This window comes from Schistocerca nitens, chromosome 5 (assembly GCF_023898315.1).
Source record: "Schistocerca nitens isolate TAMUIC-IGC-003100 chromosome 5, iqSchNite1.1, whole genome shotgun sequence".
Taxonomy (NCBI): Eukaryota; Metazoa; Arthropoda; class Insecta; order Orthoptera; family Acrididae; genus Schistocerca; species Schistocerca nitens.
The window spans coordinates 861,339,994-861,358,982 of record NC_064618.1 but is presented as its reverse complement, the minus strand read 5'-3'; the positions used below and the strand labels follow the sequence as shown (position 1 = coordinate 861,358,982).

Here is an 18,989-nt window from a genome sequence, read left to right as displayed (position 1 = left end):
GTCCAGTTTAGAAGGATATCCGTGGTGGTACCTCCATCTCGGAAATGTTGCCTTTATAGAGAACGAAGAAGTCACCATTCAGTTGGCACGTTACTAGGTGCGCATATCTTCATAAACATCAAATGGCTATTGGTGTTAGAAAACAACCGCGCTACAAAACACGCGACAAAAGCTTATTTCTTCAACATGCAAATAATAATTCACAATTTTCAGACGTTAAGTTTAAGTAGCATATTGTGTTAGATTTCTTTTCGTTTGGCATACAGGCTCTTATCTCTACTGTACGGCCCTTACTCGTTCGTGCGGCCGCTGATGGGTACGGTACTTGTTGGTAGAAGTAGAAAGTCGTCGTCATTGGAGCTACTACCAACCTAAGCGATGTAACAGTGGATGGTGCTCATCGTAATCACTACTGCAAACAAGGACCGTACTTGAGCGTGAAAGTGTTTTCGACTCAATTTTTCCACAATCAGCAGTAAGTCAGCAGTGGTGCACGCAGTGTGGTTTACTTAGAATTTTATGCATTGTTAATCATTCACGTAAATTACTTTGCAAGGCAATAAAATGCAACACTGGGTTTAATTAACTTCAAAAGGAACCATTCCTGATAGGTACCAAAAGTACACTGTCTTTGAAAATGTGCATACCTTCACTTCTAACAGTACTAACGCAAATCGGTCCATTAAAGATTTATATGTACTTGTACTATAATCACCTGTGAAGCAGGTATTCTTGGCAATAATATTTACACAACCTTGCACTGTAATCCTACAAAACTATATTTCATAATAAACTAAGGATTCTTTAGCAAAAGCCTCTCCAACTTCACTTTTATGGTTTTAGCTTTTAAATAATTAAGGTTTTCGCTTTCCTATTGATTGATCTTTAAATCTTCGTACTTAAACTTCCTACCTTAACCATTTAACTTGGAGTAGACCATAAACAAGGCATCTAAATTTTATTCTCACTTTAATTTTTGCTACTCCTTTTACTTTTGACAAAAAATCATTTTTAAACACATGAGTGCCAGAATAGTTCATTTAAATCAGGATACCGGTTTTAGCAGTGGTTGGGAAGGGAGTGAGACAGGGTTGTAGCCTCTCCCCGATGTTACTCAATCTGTATATTGAGCAAGCAGTGAAGGAAACAAAAGAAAAGTTCGGAGTAGGTATTAAAATCCAAGGAGAAGAAATAAAAACTTTGAGGTTCGCCGATGACATTGTAATTCTGTCAGAGACAGCAAAGGACTTGGAAGAGCAGTTGAACGGAATGGGTAGGGTCTTGAAAGGAGGATATAAGATGAATGAACATCAACAAAAGTAAAACGAGCATAATGGGATGTAGTCAAATCGGGTGATGCTGAGGGGATTAGATTAGAAAATGAGACACTTAAAGTAGTAAAGGAGTTTTGCTATTTGGGGAGCAAAATAACTGATGATGGTCGAAGTAGAGAAGATATAAAAATATAGACTGGCAATGGCAAGGAAAGCGTTTCTAAAGAAGAGAAATTTGTTAACATCGAGTATTGATTTAAGTGTCAGGAAGTCGTTTCTGAAAGTATTCGGATGGAGTGTAGCCATGTACGGAAGTGAAACATGGACGGTAAATAGTTTGGACAGGAAGAGAATAGAAGCTTTCGAAATGTGGTGCTACAGAAGAATGCTGAAGATTAGATGGGTAGATCACATAACTAATGAGGAGGTATTGAATAGAATTTTGGAGAAGAGAAATATGTGGCACAACTTGACTAGAAGGAGGGATCGGTTGGTAGGGCATATTCTGAGGCATCAAGGGATCACAAATTTAGCATTGGAGGGCAGCGTGGAGGGTAAAAATCGTAGAGGGAGACCAAGAGATGAATACACCAAGCAGATTCAGAAGGATGTAGGTTGCAGTAGGTACTGGGAGACGAAGAAGCTTGAACAGGATGGAGTAGCATGGAGAGCTGCATCAAACCAGTCTCAGGACTGAAGACCACAACAACCGGTTTTAGTATGAATAGTTGGTTGGTTGGTTGGTTTGGGGAAGGAGACCAGACAGCGTGGTCATCGGTCTCATCGGATTAGGGAAGGATGGGGAAGGAAGTCGGCCGTGCCCTTTCAGAGGAACCATCCCGGCATTTGCCTGGAGTGATTTAGGGAAATCACGGAAAACCTAAATCAGGATGGCCGGACGCGGGATTGAACCGTCGTCCTCCCGAATGCGAGTCCAGTGTCTAACCACTGCGCCACCCCGCTCGGTATGAATAGTTGCTGAGGGTAACAGGAGAACAGGGGGCCGCGCATAAAATATAATGTATAATGGAAACTGATTAAAAACTGTTGCTTAAATAATGGAATTTTGAAAGAAATTGGAAAGTACTCATATCCTGAATGAACTACAGCTGGCATTAATATCAACAGACCTTCAATATTTAATACATTATTAAATTAACAATCGTAAATTTACGTACATCCTTTTCTTGTTATCACTATTGTGCATGGAGACTGGTATGACAATACTAGTTCCGGATCCCCCCTCCTCTGCTCACGCAAATTCTTCTTGTTAAGCTTCGATCCTGTTGATGAAGGATTCTCGGCGCGTCACGGAATGATGAACAGAATATGACTGTGTGAATAGACTTTGCTATCTCGATAACTTTCTATAACACTTTTTAATGTACAATTGGAATACACATTTTTTAACAACATTAACTCGGCGAAACTCGTGATACGTCCGCCCGCTATCACTTATTGAGACAAACGGTGAACATATAAAAATTCATCAGTTGAAGAGCGTATCTCTATTACCTATGGTACAAAATTATTATTGTTTATACGGACGTGCACAGTGTCTGAGCTTATTTCTCTTTTTATGGGTCGATAATTCTGGCCTGTGTGAGCACAGCCTTTATTCTTCTTCCATTGGAGTTATCTTACATGGTTACCAATTTATATAGGCAGGTCAGCTCCCTTAACACATACATGAATAAGTTTTCCTTCATAACAAAGTGCTTGCTATAAGCGCAAAGTCCCATTATTGTCAGTCAGTACCCGCCCAGTGTTTACCTTGCGAAGCATCTGCCCGCAGCTCGACGTCCGTTGCCGTCTCTGCTCTCTTTCCCATGTTTAATACAAAGTCAAAGTGGCCGTGTCGTGCGTTCACATACCCTTCACTGCACAAATTTGTGAAGCTCGTGTTCAGCGGCGTGATCGTTTATGAAGTCTTCGATGCGGTGACAGCTGGTTTCCATATCAGCGGCCCGAGGAATGTACTTCACCCCGTCCCTCACACTTATTCAGTGGGGACACCAGCCGTACATCCGACATCCGCCGACATGGTTAAGTTTCGTACCGCTTATACGACGTTGTAGAGCACAGAAAATTCATGTTTTTACGACGTTGTCAAGCACGGAAGATCCGTGTTACACGAAGTATTGTCATTTTTAGTCCATCACGCGCGCACTCCCATATCTCACACGCACACTTATCACTTTGCAGGCACGTTTCGTATGTTTTTGTGCTTTGTTTTTGAGTGTCTTTCATACCGTTGCATTATACAAAATTTCTGTAGTTTCCTTTCCACATACTATGCACATAACAAAAAATAAATAAAAATACGACTACAAAAATAAACTTATCCTATTCGTTTACTGACGTGTCATTATCGTTGCTTATATACATTACAGTCTGATTCTCATTCTGTTTAGTACATTTTGTTAAATTATAATTTCGTTACTTTGTTCAGTTCCAATTATATGAGTACACTTTTTGCTCTTTTTTGGTTTTACATTCTTTACATAACATTCATACAATAATAGATTCGTTTTTCCTTTATGGCATAAACTGACAGACATTTCATTCCTATTCACAGTGACTTCTTGTCGGAGCATATTTATCAGTTTCAAAGAACTAAAGAAGTAAACAATAGTCGCTACTACAGATTCTACGTGCTGCTTAAATAACCACGCGTGGCCTCGCCTCTCTAGCATTCTCCAGGAAGGATCTACCCACTACAGAGTTGAGGAAATTTCACGGAAAGGCATTTATGTGCTCTGTTACGTCTCGTTACTAGACTTAACTTGTGATCCCCAGAACAAAATAGTTTGTTGTTGATAAGCATAACGCAAACCTGAAGATACCAATCGAATCGAATGCTTATTCAGTGTTTAAAGTGCACCTCAATATTTACTTGTTATGTTCATTGCAAGAACTGATACTCTCGCAAAGAATTTTACTGTATCCCTCCACTGCAGAACAATGCTGTGGCCATAAAACATAAACCAGACAAAAAAAATCAAAATAAAACTTAAGTTGCAAAGGAAACACGCCATTTACAACAACGAAACACAGTGCACACACAAGCGTCTGCCGACAGCGAAACGTGTCAAAGGCTTTAGGACGAAGACTATGCAACTCTTCGTAACAACAAACTGCTTCCGATGACCGTGACGTCACAACTGTTCATATCCGTTCGTTTGAAGAGTTGCTAGCGGGTTCATGCGCATGCGTTGTTGAGTCGCTTATGAGCAGTACCTTCTACCGCTTCTTGGTACTTAACGTATAGCTGTTAGGGAGTGTTAGCTGTATCAGCAGTAACAACAAGCAGCCAGACGCTACCTGGAAAAAATTTTCTGACGCGCACAAGCTGTTTCATTCGCACATGCGCAGAGCAATCAAATATAATTCTGTGGCCGGGAGCTGTCAAGTGAATTAATTTACATAATTACAGAAGGCTAAAATATATTAGTTTCAGTTTTCTGATTTTATTTCCACGCTTTTGGAAGTCAAGCGTTAATCGTCTTGCAGAACAATCGATCTGCTTAATAAATTTGCCTCTTATGAGTCTTTTTCGCAGAGGCAGTAAATTTATTTGAAACTAAGTGTTTCATTGCACACCATTCGCTAGTTTCAACTATTTGCTGCATTTCAAATGCACGTTTTCATCTTCCGGCACTTATGGCATTACGCCATAATAAAGAACCAAACATGAGATAATACAGTACCGGTACTCCCCAAAAAGCTTAATATCAGGTTGAGGTCTACATCTAGTGAATCTGGACACACGAATGTGCACTTTAAGCCGAATTATGCATTTTAGTATTATTTACGGAATTTCAATGTTCTCGGAATATCATCTGATGTGCTGTTCCGTTTATGATGAAATGTAACATCTCGTAATGCTGTGCAAGAGATGTAAATGCTATATACATACGAACATACGGACTTCCTACGTCATCCTAGTTGCGCATGGGCAGTGACACCTGTTTTCTGGTGTTGTCTGATAATTTCTGAAACGAATTCTAACAGATTGCGGAAAAATATTGCGAATGGTGGTTTGAAAAGCGTTACTTTCAAAGTAAATTTAATTTTAAGCAAGATAAATTAAGTTACGTACTAGAATGTCCTTTGAATGTCTTAAATCACAGAGTGTCTGACTCTCGTTTGAAGTTTAACACTTTGAAGACCAGACGTTTATGCCATTATTTAAAATTTTACTGGCACATTTGCGTGATGTATCTTAAAGTGTAACACACGCAAAAAAGACAAGTATTATACGTGTAATCTTAGCTTTTCTTGTAGCTACACTTTGTACATTAATTTAAACCATTAACGTTTCCTATTTGTGTGTTCACGCTTCTTAACAGTGATGATGTTCTTGGCTGACTACATCTCGTGCCCTATGCTCTGAAGATCTGCTGTCATCGGCTGGCGAGCTCACGTGACATGAGCTATGACTGGCTTGCAAAAGCATCGCAATCTCGATTTCACTAACGTGCTGTGATTGGTGGGACTCGGAAGCTCTATGCCGGTATATAAAACCTAAACCATTCAAAGGATTGATAAGTTTTACAATTGTGAGGGTACGTTTACTGTCCTTGCTCGATAGGTGCAACTGCCGGCAAGTGTTGTTGCGTTGTGCAACCATCGTTATTTTCTTTCGACGGGCTAACCCCGTATTGTGGGTAACCAGTGAAGGTAAAGCATAGGTTTGTTTTCTGTCATATTTTGTTTTGGAGTGTCAGTAGTTTTGGCAATACTGCCTCGTAACCTTCCCACTGCTTCCTTTAAACCCTATATTTTAGCTAGAAGTTGACTTTCTTTCTCTTTAAGCGTTCCTTCTGCAGTATCTACGTAAATTTTGCATTCTGACACTACCTTTTCAGCAAGGATGCTGTCCTTATCCAGCATCCCGGTTTCAGCTTTTTCAGTAATTTCCTTTACATCTGCACATAACTTATCTCTCTGTGTTTTGGCAAATTCTGTTTCTGAACTTACCTGATCTACTCGTAGACTCAACTTGTGTATTTCTGTAGGTAGGTTTTTTGCTTAACGTCTTGCAGCTCGCTAACTGCGTTCGTCACATTTTTTATCAACGCATCCACTTCTGATTGCGTCTCCTGAATTTGAGAATATGCTTCACTAAGGTTTTGCAACTCACCTGCAAATTGTTCCTGTTTATAGTCTACGGATGTTACTTCTTCCGTTAATGTATTTATATTGCTGGACATGTCGGTAATTATTCCTTGTTTTAGTTGTTTACCGAGCTCTTCGAACTTACCGGATAATTCGTCAGATAATTCAGTGCGTATAGTTTTGCTCACCTCGTTGAACTGTTTCTTTTCTTGAAATCGTTAAATGCCTGATTTTGCTGTGCAAACAGTTGTGTTATTATAGTTGTATGAGCCGTGCCAAAGTGTGTGTCTCACTAGTATTTGCATTGCTTTTGTGAACTGTTTCCTGTTCTTGGTTCGCGACGTAGTGAGCATATAACGAAAGGAATTTTCGCTATCGCGCGCTTCAGTTTCACTATTTGAAAAAAAAAAAATGTTTCCCGGTGAGACGTGCACAATGATCTCATCGAGCGTCATAAAAGTGACATCATGATTAGTTATGACACTAGTGTCATCATTTTTTAATAGTGGGACGCCAACCTGGTTGTTTTGGTAGCCATCGGCCAGTTCACGAGTTGGCGCGTTACTTTTAACTGTTGCCAAGTTCCGATCTCCGACATCGTGGCGTATAGCATTTTGTAATGAGTTTTCAACAATTGCCATTCCCCTTGACTCCATTGTGAACAATGTTTAACAAAATTATGAAAAAAAATTTCAAAAACGAAATTTTGTTTGTATCAGTACTTTTAAATTAAAGTAGTGTTATACGCATATTCATTAATTATTCTCTGATACAGCCTTACAGAATTTGAATGAACTATTTTGCACTTTAAAGTTGACATATAAATTTTCATCTTTCCCATAGAATGCACTCTCCGTAAAGGATATTAACTGGAAGGAAAAGAGATTATTTACTGCGAGAGAAAGGCGCCAGGCGCGGCCTTTTCAGCACACAGCGTAGCAGCTTCCTAGCTTTACCGCTGAAATCAGCATTCCCGGCGCGTCTCGATTGTAGGCAGTATTTAATTTTAATTTGCTCCTTCAAGTAGTTGATAGTTCCAATCTCACGGACATGCAACAAAGGCTTCATTAGTTTCTTGTCACGATAAAATGGGTCATTTATCTCCAAAAAATTTTCTCTCAACAACTGAAAGGTCTGTTCATATTGCTCTCAGTGCCGTCCTTTGAACGGTCGCCATTGAATAGTTGCTGAGGGGAATAGAAGAATACGTGGGCGTGGATAAAATATAATATCTAATGGAAATTGGTTAAAAATTGCTGCTTAAATAATTAAAAAACAACTTTTGAAAGAATAATTGAAACTGGAAAGTACTCATATCCTGAGTGAACTTTAGCTGGCATTAATATCAACAGACCTTCGATATTTAATACATTATTAGATTAACATTCGTAAATTTATGTCCATCCTTTTCTTGTTGTCACTATTGTGCACGGAGATTGGTATGACAATATTAGTTCCGGATCGCCCCTCCTCTGCTCACGCAAGTTCTTTTTGTTAAGCTTCGATCCTGTTGATGAAGAATTCTCAGCACGTCGCGGAATGATGAACAGAATATGACTGTGCGAATAAACTTTGCTATCTTGATAATTTTCTATAACACTTTTTAATGTACAATTGGTATACACATTTTTTAACAAAATTAACTTGGCGGAACTCGTGATACGTCCGCCCGCTATCACTTATTGAGACAAACGGTGAACATATAAAAATTCATCAGTTGAAGAGTGTATCTCTGCTTGTTTTGCTTCTGTACCAGTGTTATATATACAGGGTGATTCAAAAAGAATACCACAACTTTAGGAATTTAAAACTCTGCAACGACAAAAGGCAGAGCTAAGCACTATCTGTCGGCGAATTAAGGGAGCTATAAAGTTTCACTTAGTTGTACATTTGTTCGCTTGAGGCGCTGTTGACTAGGCGTCAGCGTCATTTGATGCTAAGATGGCGACCGCTCAACAGAAAGCTTTTTGTGTTATTGAGTACGGCAGAAGTGAATCGACGACAGTTGTTCAGCGTGCATTTCGAATGAAGTATGGTGTTAAACCTCCTGATAGGTGGTGTATTAAACGTTGGTATAAACAGTTTACAGAGAATGTGTGTTTGTGCAAAGGGAAAAGTTCTGGACGGCCGAGAACGAGTGATGAAAATGTAGCACGCATCCAGCAAGCATTTGTTCGCAGCCCAGGAAAATCGACTCGCAGAGCTAGCAGAGAGCTGCAAATTCCACAATCAACTGTATGGAGAGTCCTACGAAAAAGGTTAGTTATGAAACCTTATCGTCTGGAATTGGTTCAAGCACTGTCTGCAGCTGATAAGATTAAAAGAATCGATTTCTGTGATTTTATCCTTGCTCAAATGGAAACAGATGAATCTTTCGTTTCAAAGATTGTGTTTAGTGATGAAGCAACTTTCCACACTAACTGGAAAGTCAACCGTCACAATGTCTGTATATGGGGCACTGAGAATCCGCGGGAAACAACTCAGTATGAACGTGACTCGCCTAAGGTGAACGTTTTCTGTGCCATTTCAGCCAATAAAGTTTTTGGTCCCTTTTTCTTCGAAGGTGCTACTGTAACTGGACTACAGTATCTGGAGATGTTAGAGAATTGGCTGTTCCCTCAGCTCGAACAAGAAGCACAACAATTCATATTTCAGCAGGATGGAGCGCCACCACATTGGCACTTATCTGCCCGTAACTACCTGAACGTCAACTACCCGAGGCGATGGATCGGCCGCCAGGCAGCCCGTGACAGAGCACTCCAAGAAGCCCTGATCTTACCCCCTGCGATTTTTTCTTATGGGGGTATGTTAAGGATATGGTGTTTCGGCCACCTCTCCCAGCCACCATTGATGATTTGAAACGAGAAATAACAGCAGCTATCCAAACTGTTACGCCTGATATGCTACAGAGAGTGTGGAACGAGTTGGAGTATCGGGTTGATATTGCTCGAGTGTCTGGAGGGGGCCATATTGAACATCTCTGAACTTGTTTTTGAGTGAAAAAAAAACCTTTTTAAATACTCTTTGTAATGATGTATAACAGAAGGTTATATTATGTTTCTTTCATTAAATACGCATTTTTAAAGATGTGGTATTCTTTTTGAATCACCCTGTATATATAGAAAAGAACGAGGGAGAAAAGAAAAGAAAAAAATAATAATAATATGATACATTATAAGTAACACTTAGGTGAGGACCCTGCATGGGTTCGTGATCACAATTGAAGTTATGGTTTCGAACAAGAATTGACGTTTTATGTGATTATTATTGAAACAACGCACAAATTAACTGGTCCATGCCAATGTACATCACGTAACTGAATGTATGAAGTCTGTGAAGCGTTGGCGAAGATTAGTGGGAGGCGAAATGGCGGCTAACTGTACTCACGGCTCTTGATGTTGCGGATGCTCTGTAAAATCTCTTCTTGGCATCGGATTTTCAACATATTAGAGCCATTCCATTATTCCGTGAATACCAAATAATAGACAGATCCACATCCGAGGAAAATTCCATCTAATGCAGCTTCCAATTACCTCTCTAAGCGCCGTCGAGGTGTACCACGCTAAGGCGAGCCACACACTGCGAGCCGTTCACACGAAGGCCACACCCACCTTTTACATCGCGCCATGCCACTTCCGTTGCCGTGAGACTCCCCTACAGCGTTTACATATTACGTATACAAGTGCCCCAAGCATGAACGACCTTTTAACAAATATACTTCTTTCATAAACATATTCATATTACAATAATTCAAATTTCAACATATTCTTTTGCTTTTTTCATATATACTTTACAAAACTCTAATTTTCTTGCCATACATCGAGGAGTTCAAACAACACAAAATGCACTCTTCATAAATTGCGCATACACAGTTAGTTAAAATAAACCTACTCCTAATTGGTATAAGTGTTACAAGGTGTCAAAGTGACCGTAGTAAGACAGAAGACGACTTAGACAAAATTTTCCATTTGATGTGATGAATGGCAGCTAGCCCTGAAAGTGGAAAATAGCATGTTGATGCGGATGAGTGAGAAGATGAAACCTCTAATGTTCGGGTGCAGTATTATTTGTGTGCTGCTTCACATAGTCAAGTCGTTCAGATATCTGTACGTAACGTTGCAAAGCTATATGAGGTGGAGCGAGCTGTGATAGATAATGCGAATGGTCGACTTCGGTTTACTGGGAGAATTTTAGGAAGGAGTGATTCACCTGTAAAGGAGACCGCGTATAGCACGCTCGTGCAACCTATTCCTGAGAACTGCTCGAGTGTTTGGGATCCATATCAGGTCGGACTAAAGAAAGGCATTGAAGCAAATCAGTGGCGGGCTGCTAGATTTGTTACCGGTAGGTTCGAACAACACGTAAGTTACGGAGATGCTTCGGAAACTCAAATGGGAATCCCTGGAGCGAAGGCGACGTTGCCGGCCGGTGTGGCCGAGCGGTTCTAGGCGCTTCAGTCTGGAACCGCGCGACCACTACGGTCGCAGGTTCGAATCCTGCCTTGGGCATGGATATCTGTCATGTCCTTAGGTTAGTTAGGTTTAAGTAGTTCTAAGTTCTAGGGGACTGATGACCTCAGATGTTAGTCCCATAGTGCTCAGAGCCATTTGCACCATTTTTGAAGGCGACGTTCTTTTCGAGAAACACTATTGAGAAAATTTACAGAACCGTCATTTGAAGCTGGCTGCCGAACTATTCTGCTGCCACCAACGTACATTGCACGTAAGGACCACGAAGACACTACACGAGAGATTAGGGCTCATACGGAGGCATATAGACAGTCGTGTTTCCCTCGCTCTATTTGCGAGTGGAACAGGAAAGGAAATGACAAGTAGGGGTACAGAATACTCTCCACCGCGCACTGTACGGTGGCTTGGGGAGTATCTATGCAAATTTAGATGTAGATAAAAAAAAGACATGTATTCGTAATTTTTGTATACCTCATAAACGGATGAAAACTGAAAATGAAAGCGAGGAAATATCGCAGTACAAAGGTGAGTCAGACTTTATGAAAAACGCCAGAAATTGTACTAATCGGTAAAATATACACTTAGCTTCAGGTGATTTGATGAAGAGGACAGTAGTCTCTTGGTCACTATTTACAGTGTTGGAAACTGTGTTGAGAGCGAACGAGACTTACTATTCCCTGAACTATAAGTTTTTACAGAATCCAAGGCAACCTGATAAAAATCCAAATTTCAAAATTGTCGCTGGTGGCATAACGAGAACATTTCGATAGCACCGGCTGTTATTATATTCTAAAGAAGTTAAGGGTGAACTTTGTAAGTTGTGTGCTCTTTTGCGGTCGCGTACAAAGAGTGGCGGTCATCATCGCGCAATTATGAGCCGTCCATTCACAAATTTCAAAAAGTTTCACGAATCTGATAAGTGCATATGAATTCCGAATGATATAAAGACGCAACTGAAAAGTCAAGTAATCTTGTTAACGCTATGACAAACAAACTAAAGAGTGTATAACAACTCGTCAATGAGAAGGTTTCGAAATTAGCACAGACTAATCGCGCTGAGTTTAAAGCAGTTCTTTCTTGCTTATTGTTTTGCGCATTACATGACTTGCCTCCAAGCGGAAAAACAAATTCAGATGCTGTTTTTGATGACTGATTGCTATTTAGAGTACAGTCAGGTGACGAAACATTGTGGAAACATTTTGAAAGTGTCCCTAAAATCCCACCTATATTTTTCATACAACCTAAAGTGATTTAGCTGATGCATTCTCCGAAGTACAAACTCCCTGTGTTCCATCGGGTACCTAATCTGAAACGAACTGTACGGTCTTACGTTATGCATTACCTTAATTATCCTACAGGCTGTGCGTGAGCGGGAAAATGATATAGTTCCTATACAAATCGATTTGAAAATCGATATTGAAGCTTACGCTAATGGTTCAAAAGAGCAGAATTTGGGAAATATTCACATGAAATTTTTAACGTCAGGGAAACAATTAAAAAGGAGAATATTGCTTACGAAGCGATCAACAGAAAATAACGTACTTAATGGCGTATAAATGTAAAATCTGCGAATGTAAAAACAGTTTTTACTATAATTATAACGTTAACTTGTGTTTTTTTTTTTTTTTTTTCTAAAGAGCTATGGTACAGTGAGTGGTAGAAGTCGCTGTTTTGTTAAAAGTTGAAAGACTGTGTACGACTTCTAAACGATGTTCACTTGTTTCTAGTCGCTACCATCCTCATTTTCCAACAATGTTTGCTAGTGTGCCGATTTGCGATTTGTATTTACTTTGAAAATGAGTGATGAGTCTGATGCTGTTTTACCGAGGATGACACCTTCAACCGCTTCCGTTCCTGTTCGTAAAAAAAGAACTGTGATTCGGAGCTAATCTCGCAAAATGATACTAAATGTTGTAAAATGCTGTGATATTGAAAAACAGCAGAAAATTCTGCTACTATCGCTTGCTCAGTCTAGGGAGCGAGCTGCTGCCCACACAGCTGATTCCTCAAGCTGGGGGGCTATCAAGTACGGGGTCCCACAGGGTTCGGTCTTAGGTCCTTTACTGTTCTCGATATACATTAATGACTTACCATTCCACATTGATGAAGATGCAATGTTAGTTCTTTTTGCTGATGATACAAGTATAGTAATAACATCCATAACCAAGAACTAAGAGATGTAATTGTAAATGATGTTTTTCACAAAATTATTAAGTGGTTCTCAGCAAACGGACTCTCTTTAAATTTTGACAAAACACAGTACATACAGTTCCATACAGTAAATGGCACAACTCCAGTAATAAATATAGACTTTGAACAGAAGTCTGTAGCTAAGGTAGAATTTTCAAAATTTTTAGGTGTGTCCATTGATGAGAGGTTAAACTGGAAGCAACACATTGATGGTCTGCTGAAACGTCTGAGTTCAGCTACGTATGCTATTAGGGTTATTGCAAATTTTGGTGATAAGAATCTCAGTAAATTAGCTTACTATGCCTACTTTCATTCACTGCTTTCGTATGGCATCATATTCTGGGGTAATTCATCGTTGAGTAGAAAAGTATTCATTGCTCAAAAACGTGTAATCAGAATAATTGCTGGAGCCCACCCACAGTCATCCTGCAGACATCTATTTAAGGATCTAGGGATTCTCACAGTAACCTCACAGTATATACACTCCTAGAAATTGAAATAAGAACACCGTGAATTCATTGTCCCAGGAAGGGGAAACTTTACTGACACATTCCTGGGGTCAGATACATCACATGATCACACTGACAGAACCACAGGCACATAGACACAGGCAACAGAGCATGCACAATGTCGGCACTAGTACAGTGTATATCCACCTTTCGCAGCAATGCAGGCTGCTATTCTCCCATGGAGACGATCGTAGAGATGCTGGATGTAGTCCTGTGGAACGGCTTGCCATGCCATTTCCACCTGGCGCCTCAGTTGGACCAGCGTTCGTGCTGGACGTGCAGACCGCGTGAGACGACGCTTCATCCAGTCCCAAACATGCTCAATGGGGGACAGATCCGGAGATCTTGCTGGCCAGGGTAGTTGACTTACACCTTCTAGAGCACGTTGGGTGGCACGGGATACATGCGGACGTGCATTGTCCTGTTGGAACAGCAAGTTCCCTTGCCGGTCTAGGAATGGTAGAACGATGGGTTCGATGACGGTTTGGATGTACCGTGCACTATTCAGTGTCCCCTCGACGATCACCAGTGGTGTACGGCCAGTGCAGGAGATCGCTCCCCACACCATGATGCCGGGTGTTGGCCCTGTGTGCCTCGGTCGTATGCAGTCCTGATTGTGGCGCTCACCTGCACGGCGCCAAACACGCATACGACCATCATTGGCACCAAGGCAGAAGCGACTCTCATCGCTGAAGACGACACGTCTCCATTCGTCCCTCCATTCACGCCTGTCGCGACACCACTGGAGGCGGGCTGCACGATGTTGGGGCGTGAGCGGAAGACGGCCTAACGGTGTGCGGGACCGTAGCCCAGCTTCATGGAGACGGTTGCGAATGGTCCTCGCCGATACCCCAGGAGCAACAGTGTCCCTAATTTGCTGGGAAGTGGCAGTGCGGTCCCCTACGGCACTGCGTAGGATCCTACGGTCTTGGCGTGCATCCGTGCGTCGCTGCGGTCCGGTCCCAGGTCGACGGGCACGTGCACCTTCCGCCGACCACTGGCGACAACATCGATGTACTGTGGAGACCTCACGCCCCACGTGTTGAGCAATTCGGCGGTACGTCCACCCGGCCTCCCGCATGCCCACTACACGCCCTCGCTCAAAGTCCGTCAACTGCACATACGGTTCGCGTCCACGCTGTCGCGGCATGTTACCAGTGTTAAAAGACTGCGATGGAGCTCCGTATGCCACGGCAAACTGGCTGACACTGACGGCGGCGGTGCACAAATGCTGCGCAGCTAGCGCCATTCGACGGCCAACACCGCGGTTCCTGGTGTGTCCGCTGTGCCGTGCGTGTGATCATTGCTTGTACAGCCCTCTCGCAGTGTCCGGAGCAAGTATGGTGGGTCTGACACACCGGTGTCAATGTGTTCTTTTTTCCATTTCCAGGAGTGTATATTCACTTATGAAATTTGTTGTTAATAATCCAACCCAGTTCAAAAGTAATAGCAGTGTGCGTAGGTATAACACCAGGAGAAAGGATGATCTTCACTATGCAGGGCTAAATCTGACTTTGTCACAGAAAGGGGTAAATTATGCTGCCACAAAAGTCTTTGGTCACCTACCAAAAAAAAAAAAAAAAAAAATGGTTCAAATGGCTCTGAGCACTATGGGACTTAACATCTTAGGTCATAAGTCTCCTAGAACTTAGAACTACTTAAACCTAACTAACCTAAGGACATCACACACACCCATGCCCGAGGCAGGATTCGAACCTGCGACCGTAGCAGTCCCGCGGTTCCGGACTGCAGCGCCAGAACCGCTAGACCACCGCGGCCGGCAAGGTCACCTACCAAACAGCATCAAAAGCCTGACAGATAGCCAACTAACATTTAAAAATAAATTAAAAGAATTTCTAGATGACAACTCCTTCTACTCATTGGCTGAATTTTTAGATATAAATTAAGGGAAAAAATAGAAAACAACTTAAACATTAGTGTCATGCAATATTTTGTGTAATGTAATATCTTGTACAGACATCTTTTATTAACCTGACACGTTCCACATCATTACGAAGTGTCGTATTCATGATCTGTGGAACAAGTATTAATCTAATCTAATCTAATCTCTACCGAAAGAAACATGAACAGCCTAAAGAGGATCCTGACATTTAGTAATATTCATCCTGGCGAATTTATGCATGAATTGCTACACATTTTTTAGCAAAGAGTAGCTTCATTGCATTTAAACCATTTTAAATTGAAGTAACTATTGCACTTATGTGATCTCAAACTCCATGCATTACGCCTGTTATGAAGACTCTCTGAAAATACTACAATCTGCTAACTATAGTTGAGGCTGTGCCGAAAAGCGTTCACTACCGACTGAGGCCGTTCGACTTATATCCCATCAGTCATTGCACCGTGGCTCTTACAAAAGTACTAACAGCATGCTGTAGAAAGTAATGGGATATGTAACTTCCTGGTATAATAAAACTGTGTGCCAGACTAAGACTCGAACTCGGGGCATTTCACAGGAAAGTGCTCTCCCGTCTGAGCTACCCAAGCACGACTCACAACCTGTCATCGCAACGAGTCTCATATCATCGCACACTCTCCTGCAGAGTAAAAAAAAACATTCTGGACACATCCCCTAGGCAGTCGCTAGGCCAAGTGTCCACAATATCCTTTCTTCCAGGAGTACCAGTACTGCAGGTTTTGGAGGAGAACTTCTGTGAAGTTTGGAAGGCAGAAGATGAATCACTGGCGAAAGTAAAGCTGTGAGGACGGATCGTGAGTCATGCTTGGGTAGCACACTCGATAGAGCACTTAAACACAAAAGGCAAACGTCACGAGTTCGACTCTTAGACCAACACACAGTTTTAAGTTACAAGAGCAGTCAATCCCCCTAGCTATCGGAACACAACTGCTTTACATCAGCAGAACAGAGTCGTCACTGGGTGTCAGCAACTATTTCCCTGGTCGAGACAGTGAGGTAAAGTTAGCCATCGGCTGTTACAGGTGCGTGAGGCCTTGGCAAAGGAGACGGGGCTGAGCGTGCGGGTGGTGCAGGTGTGGTTCCAGAACCAGCGGGCCAAGATGAAGAAGCTACAGCGCAAGGCGAAGCAAGAGGCGTCCACCGGCGACCACAAGGGTGGCAACGGCACCGGGGACCATAAGGCTGCAGACAAGGCCGGCGACACCGACAAGAACGGCATCAAGCAGGAGCCCGGCTCGCACCACAGTCAGTACCGCAGCACCACTCCCTCTCAAAGCCTCGCTCGCATCATAGTCAATACCGCTCCACCAGTCCCCTGTCAAAGCCTGGCTCGCACCATAGTCAGTACTGCTCCACCAGTCCCCTGCCAAAGTCCGGGTCACACCACAGTCAGTACCACTCCACCAGTCCCCTGTCAAAGCCTAGCTACCACCACAGTCAGTACTTCTCCACCAGTCCCCTGCCAAAGTCCAGGTCACACCACAGTCAGTACCACTCCACCAGTCCCCTGTCAAAGCCTAGCTACCAGCATAGTCAGTACTCCTACACCAGTCCCCTGCCAATGTCCGGGTCACACCACAGTCAGTACCACTCAGCCAGTCCCCTGTCAAAGCCTTGCTTGCACAACAGTCAGTACTGCTCCACCAGTCCCCTGCCAAAGTCCGGGTCACACCACAGTCAGTACCACTCCATCAGTCCACTGTCAAAGCCTAGCTACCACCATAGTCAGTACTGCTCCAACACTCCCCTGCCAAAGTCCGGGACACACCACAGTCAGTACCACTCCACCAGTCGCCTGTCAAAGCCTTGCTTGCACCACAGTCAGTACTGCTCCACCAGTGCCCTGCCAAAGTCCGGGTCACACCACAGTCAGTACCACTCCATCAGTCCCCTGTCAAAGCCTAGCTACCACCATAGTCAGTACTGCTCCACCACTCCCCTGCCAAAGTCCGGGACACACCACAGTCAGTACCACTCCACCAGTCCCCTGTCGAAGCCTTGCTTGCACCACAGTCAGTACTGCTCCACCAGTCCCCTGCCAAAGTCCGGGTCACACCACAGTCAGTACCACTCCACCAGTCCCCTGTCAAAGCCTGGCTCGCACCACAGTCAGTACTGCTCCACCAGTCCCCTGCCAAAGTCCGGGTCACACCACAGTCAGTACCACTCCACCAGTCCCCTGTCAAAGCCTGGCTCGCACCACAGTCAGAACTGCTCCACCAGTCCACTGCCAAAGTCCGGGTCACACCACAGTCAGTAACACTCCACCAGTCCCCTGTCAAAGCATGGCTCGCACCACAGTCAGTACTGCTCCACCAGTCCCCTGCCAAAGTCCGGGTCACACCACAGTCAGCACCACTCCACCAGTCCCCTGTCAAAGCCTAGCTACCAGCATAGTCAGTACTCCTACACCAGTCCCCTGCCAATGTCCGGGTCACACCACAGTCAGTACCACTCAGCCAGTCCCCTGTCAAAGCCTTGCTTGCACAACAGTCAGTACTGCTCCACCAGTCCCCTGCCAAAGTCCGGGTCACACCACAGTCAGTACCACTCCATCAGTCCACTGTCAAAGCCTAGCTACCACCATAGTCAGTACTGCTCCAACACTCCCCTGCCAAAGTCCGGGACACACCACAGTCAGTACCACTCCACCAGTCGCCTGTCAAAGCCTTGCTTGCACCACAGTCAGTACTGCTCCACCAGTCCCCTGCCAAAGTCCGGGTCACACCACAGTCAGTACCACTCCATCAGTCCCCTGTCAAAGCCTAGCTACCACCATAGTCAGTACTGCTCCACCACTCCCCTGCCGGAGTCCGGGACACACCACAGTCAGTACCACTCCACCAGTCCCCTGTCAAAGCCTTGCTTGCACCACAGTCAGTACTGCTCCACCAGTCCCCTGCCAAAGTCCGGGTCACACCACAGTCAGTACCACTCCACCAGTCCCCTGTCAAAGCCTGGCTCGCACCACAGTCAGTACTGCTCCACCAGTCCCCTGCCAAAGTCCGGGTCACACCACAGTCAGTACCACTCCACCAGTCCCCTGTCAAAGCCTGGCTCGCACCACAGTCAGAACTGCTCCACCAGTCCACTGCCAAAGTCCGGGTCACACCACAGTCAGTACCACTCCACCAGTCCCCTGTCAAAGCATGGCTCGCACCACAGTCAGTACTGCTCCACCAGTCCCCTGCCAAAGTCCGGGTCACACCACAGTCAGCACCACTCCACCAGTCCCCTGTCAAAGCCTAGCTACCACCATAGTCAGTACTCCTCCACCAGTCCCCTGCCAATGTCCGGGTCACACCACAGTCAGTACCACTCAGCCAGTCCCCTGTCAAAGCCTTGCTTGCACAACAGTCAGTACTGCTCCACCAGTCCCCTGCCAAAGTCCAGGTCACACCACAGTCAGTACCACTCCATCAGTCCCCTGTCAAAGCCTGGCTACCACCATAGTCAGTACTGCTCCACCACTCCCCTGCCAAAGTCC

At 43.7% G+C, this 18,989-nt stretch overlaps 1 protein-coding gene across 1 annotated transcript in view; it reads left to right on the top strand.

Moving 5' to 3' along the window:
* LOC126260765 (LIM homeobox transcription factor 1-beta) overlaps positions 1–18,989 on the top strand; it is a 197,512-nt gene that overhangs the window by 160,651 nt on the left and 17,872 nt on the right. The window contains exon 7 of the mRNA XM_049958104.1: positions 16,525–16,747. Coding sequence (XP_049814061.1) covers positions 16,525–16,747 — 223 coding nt within the window. The remainder of the gene's footprint in view (positions 1–16,524; positions 16,748–18,989) is intronic.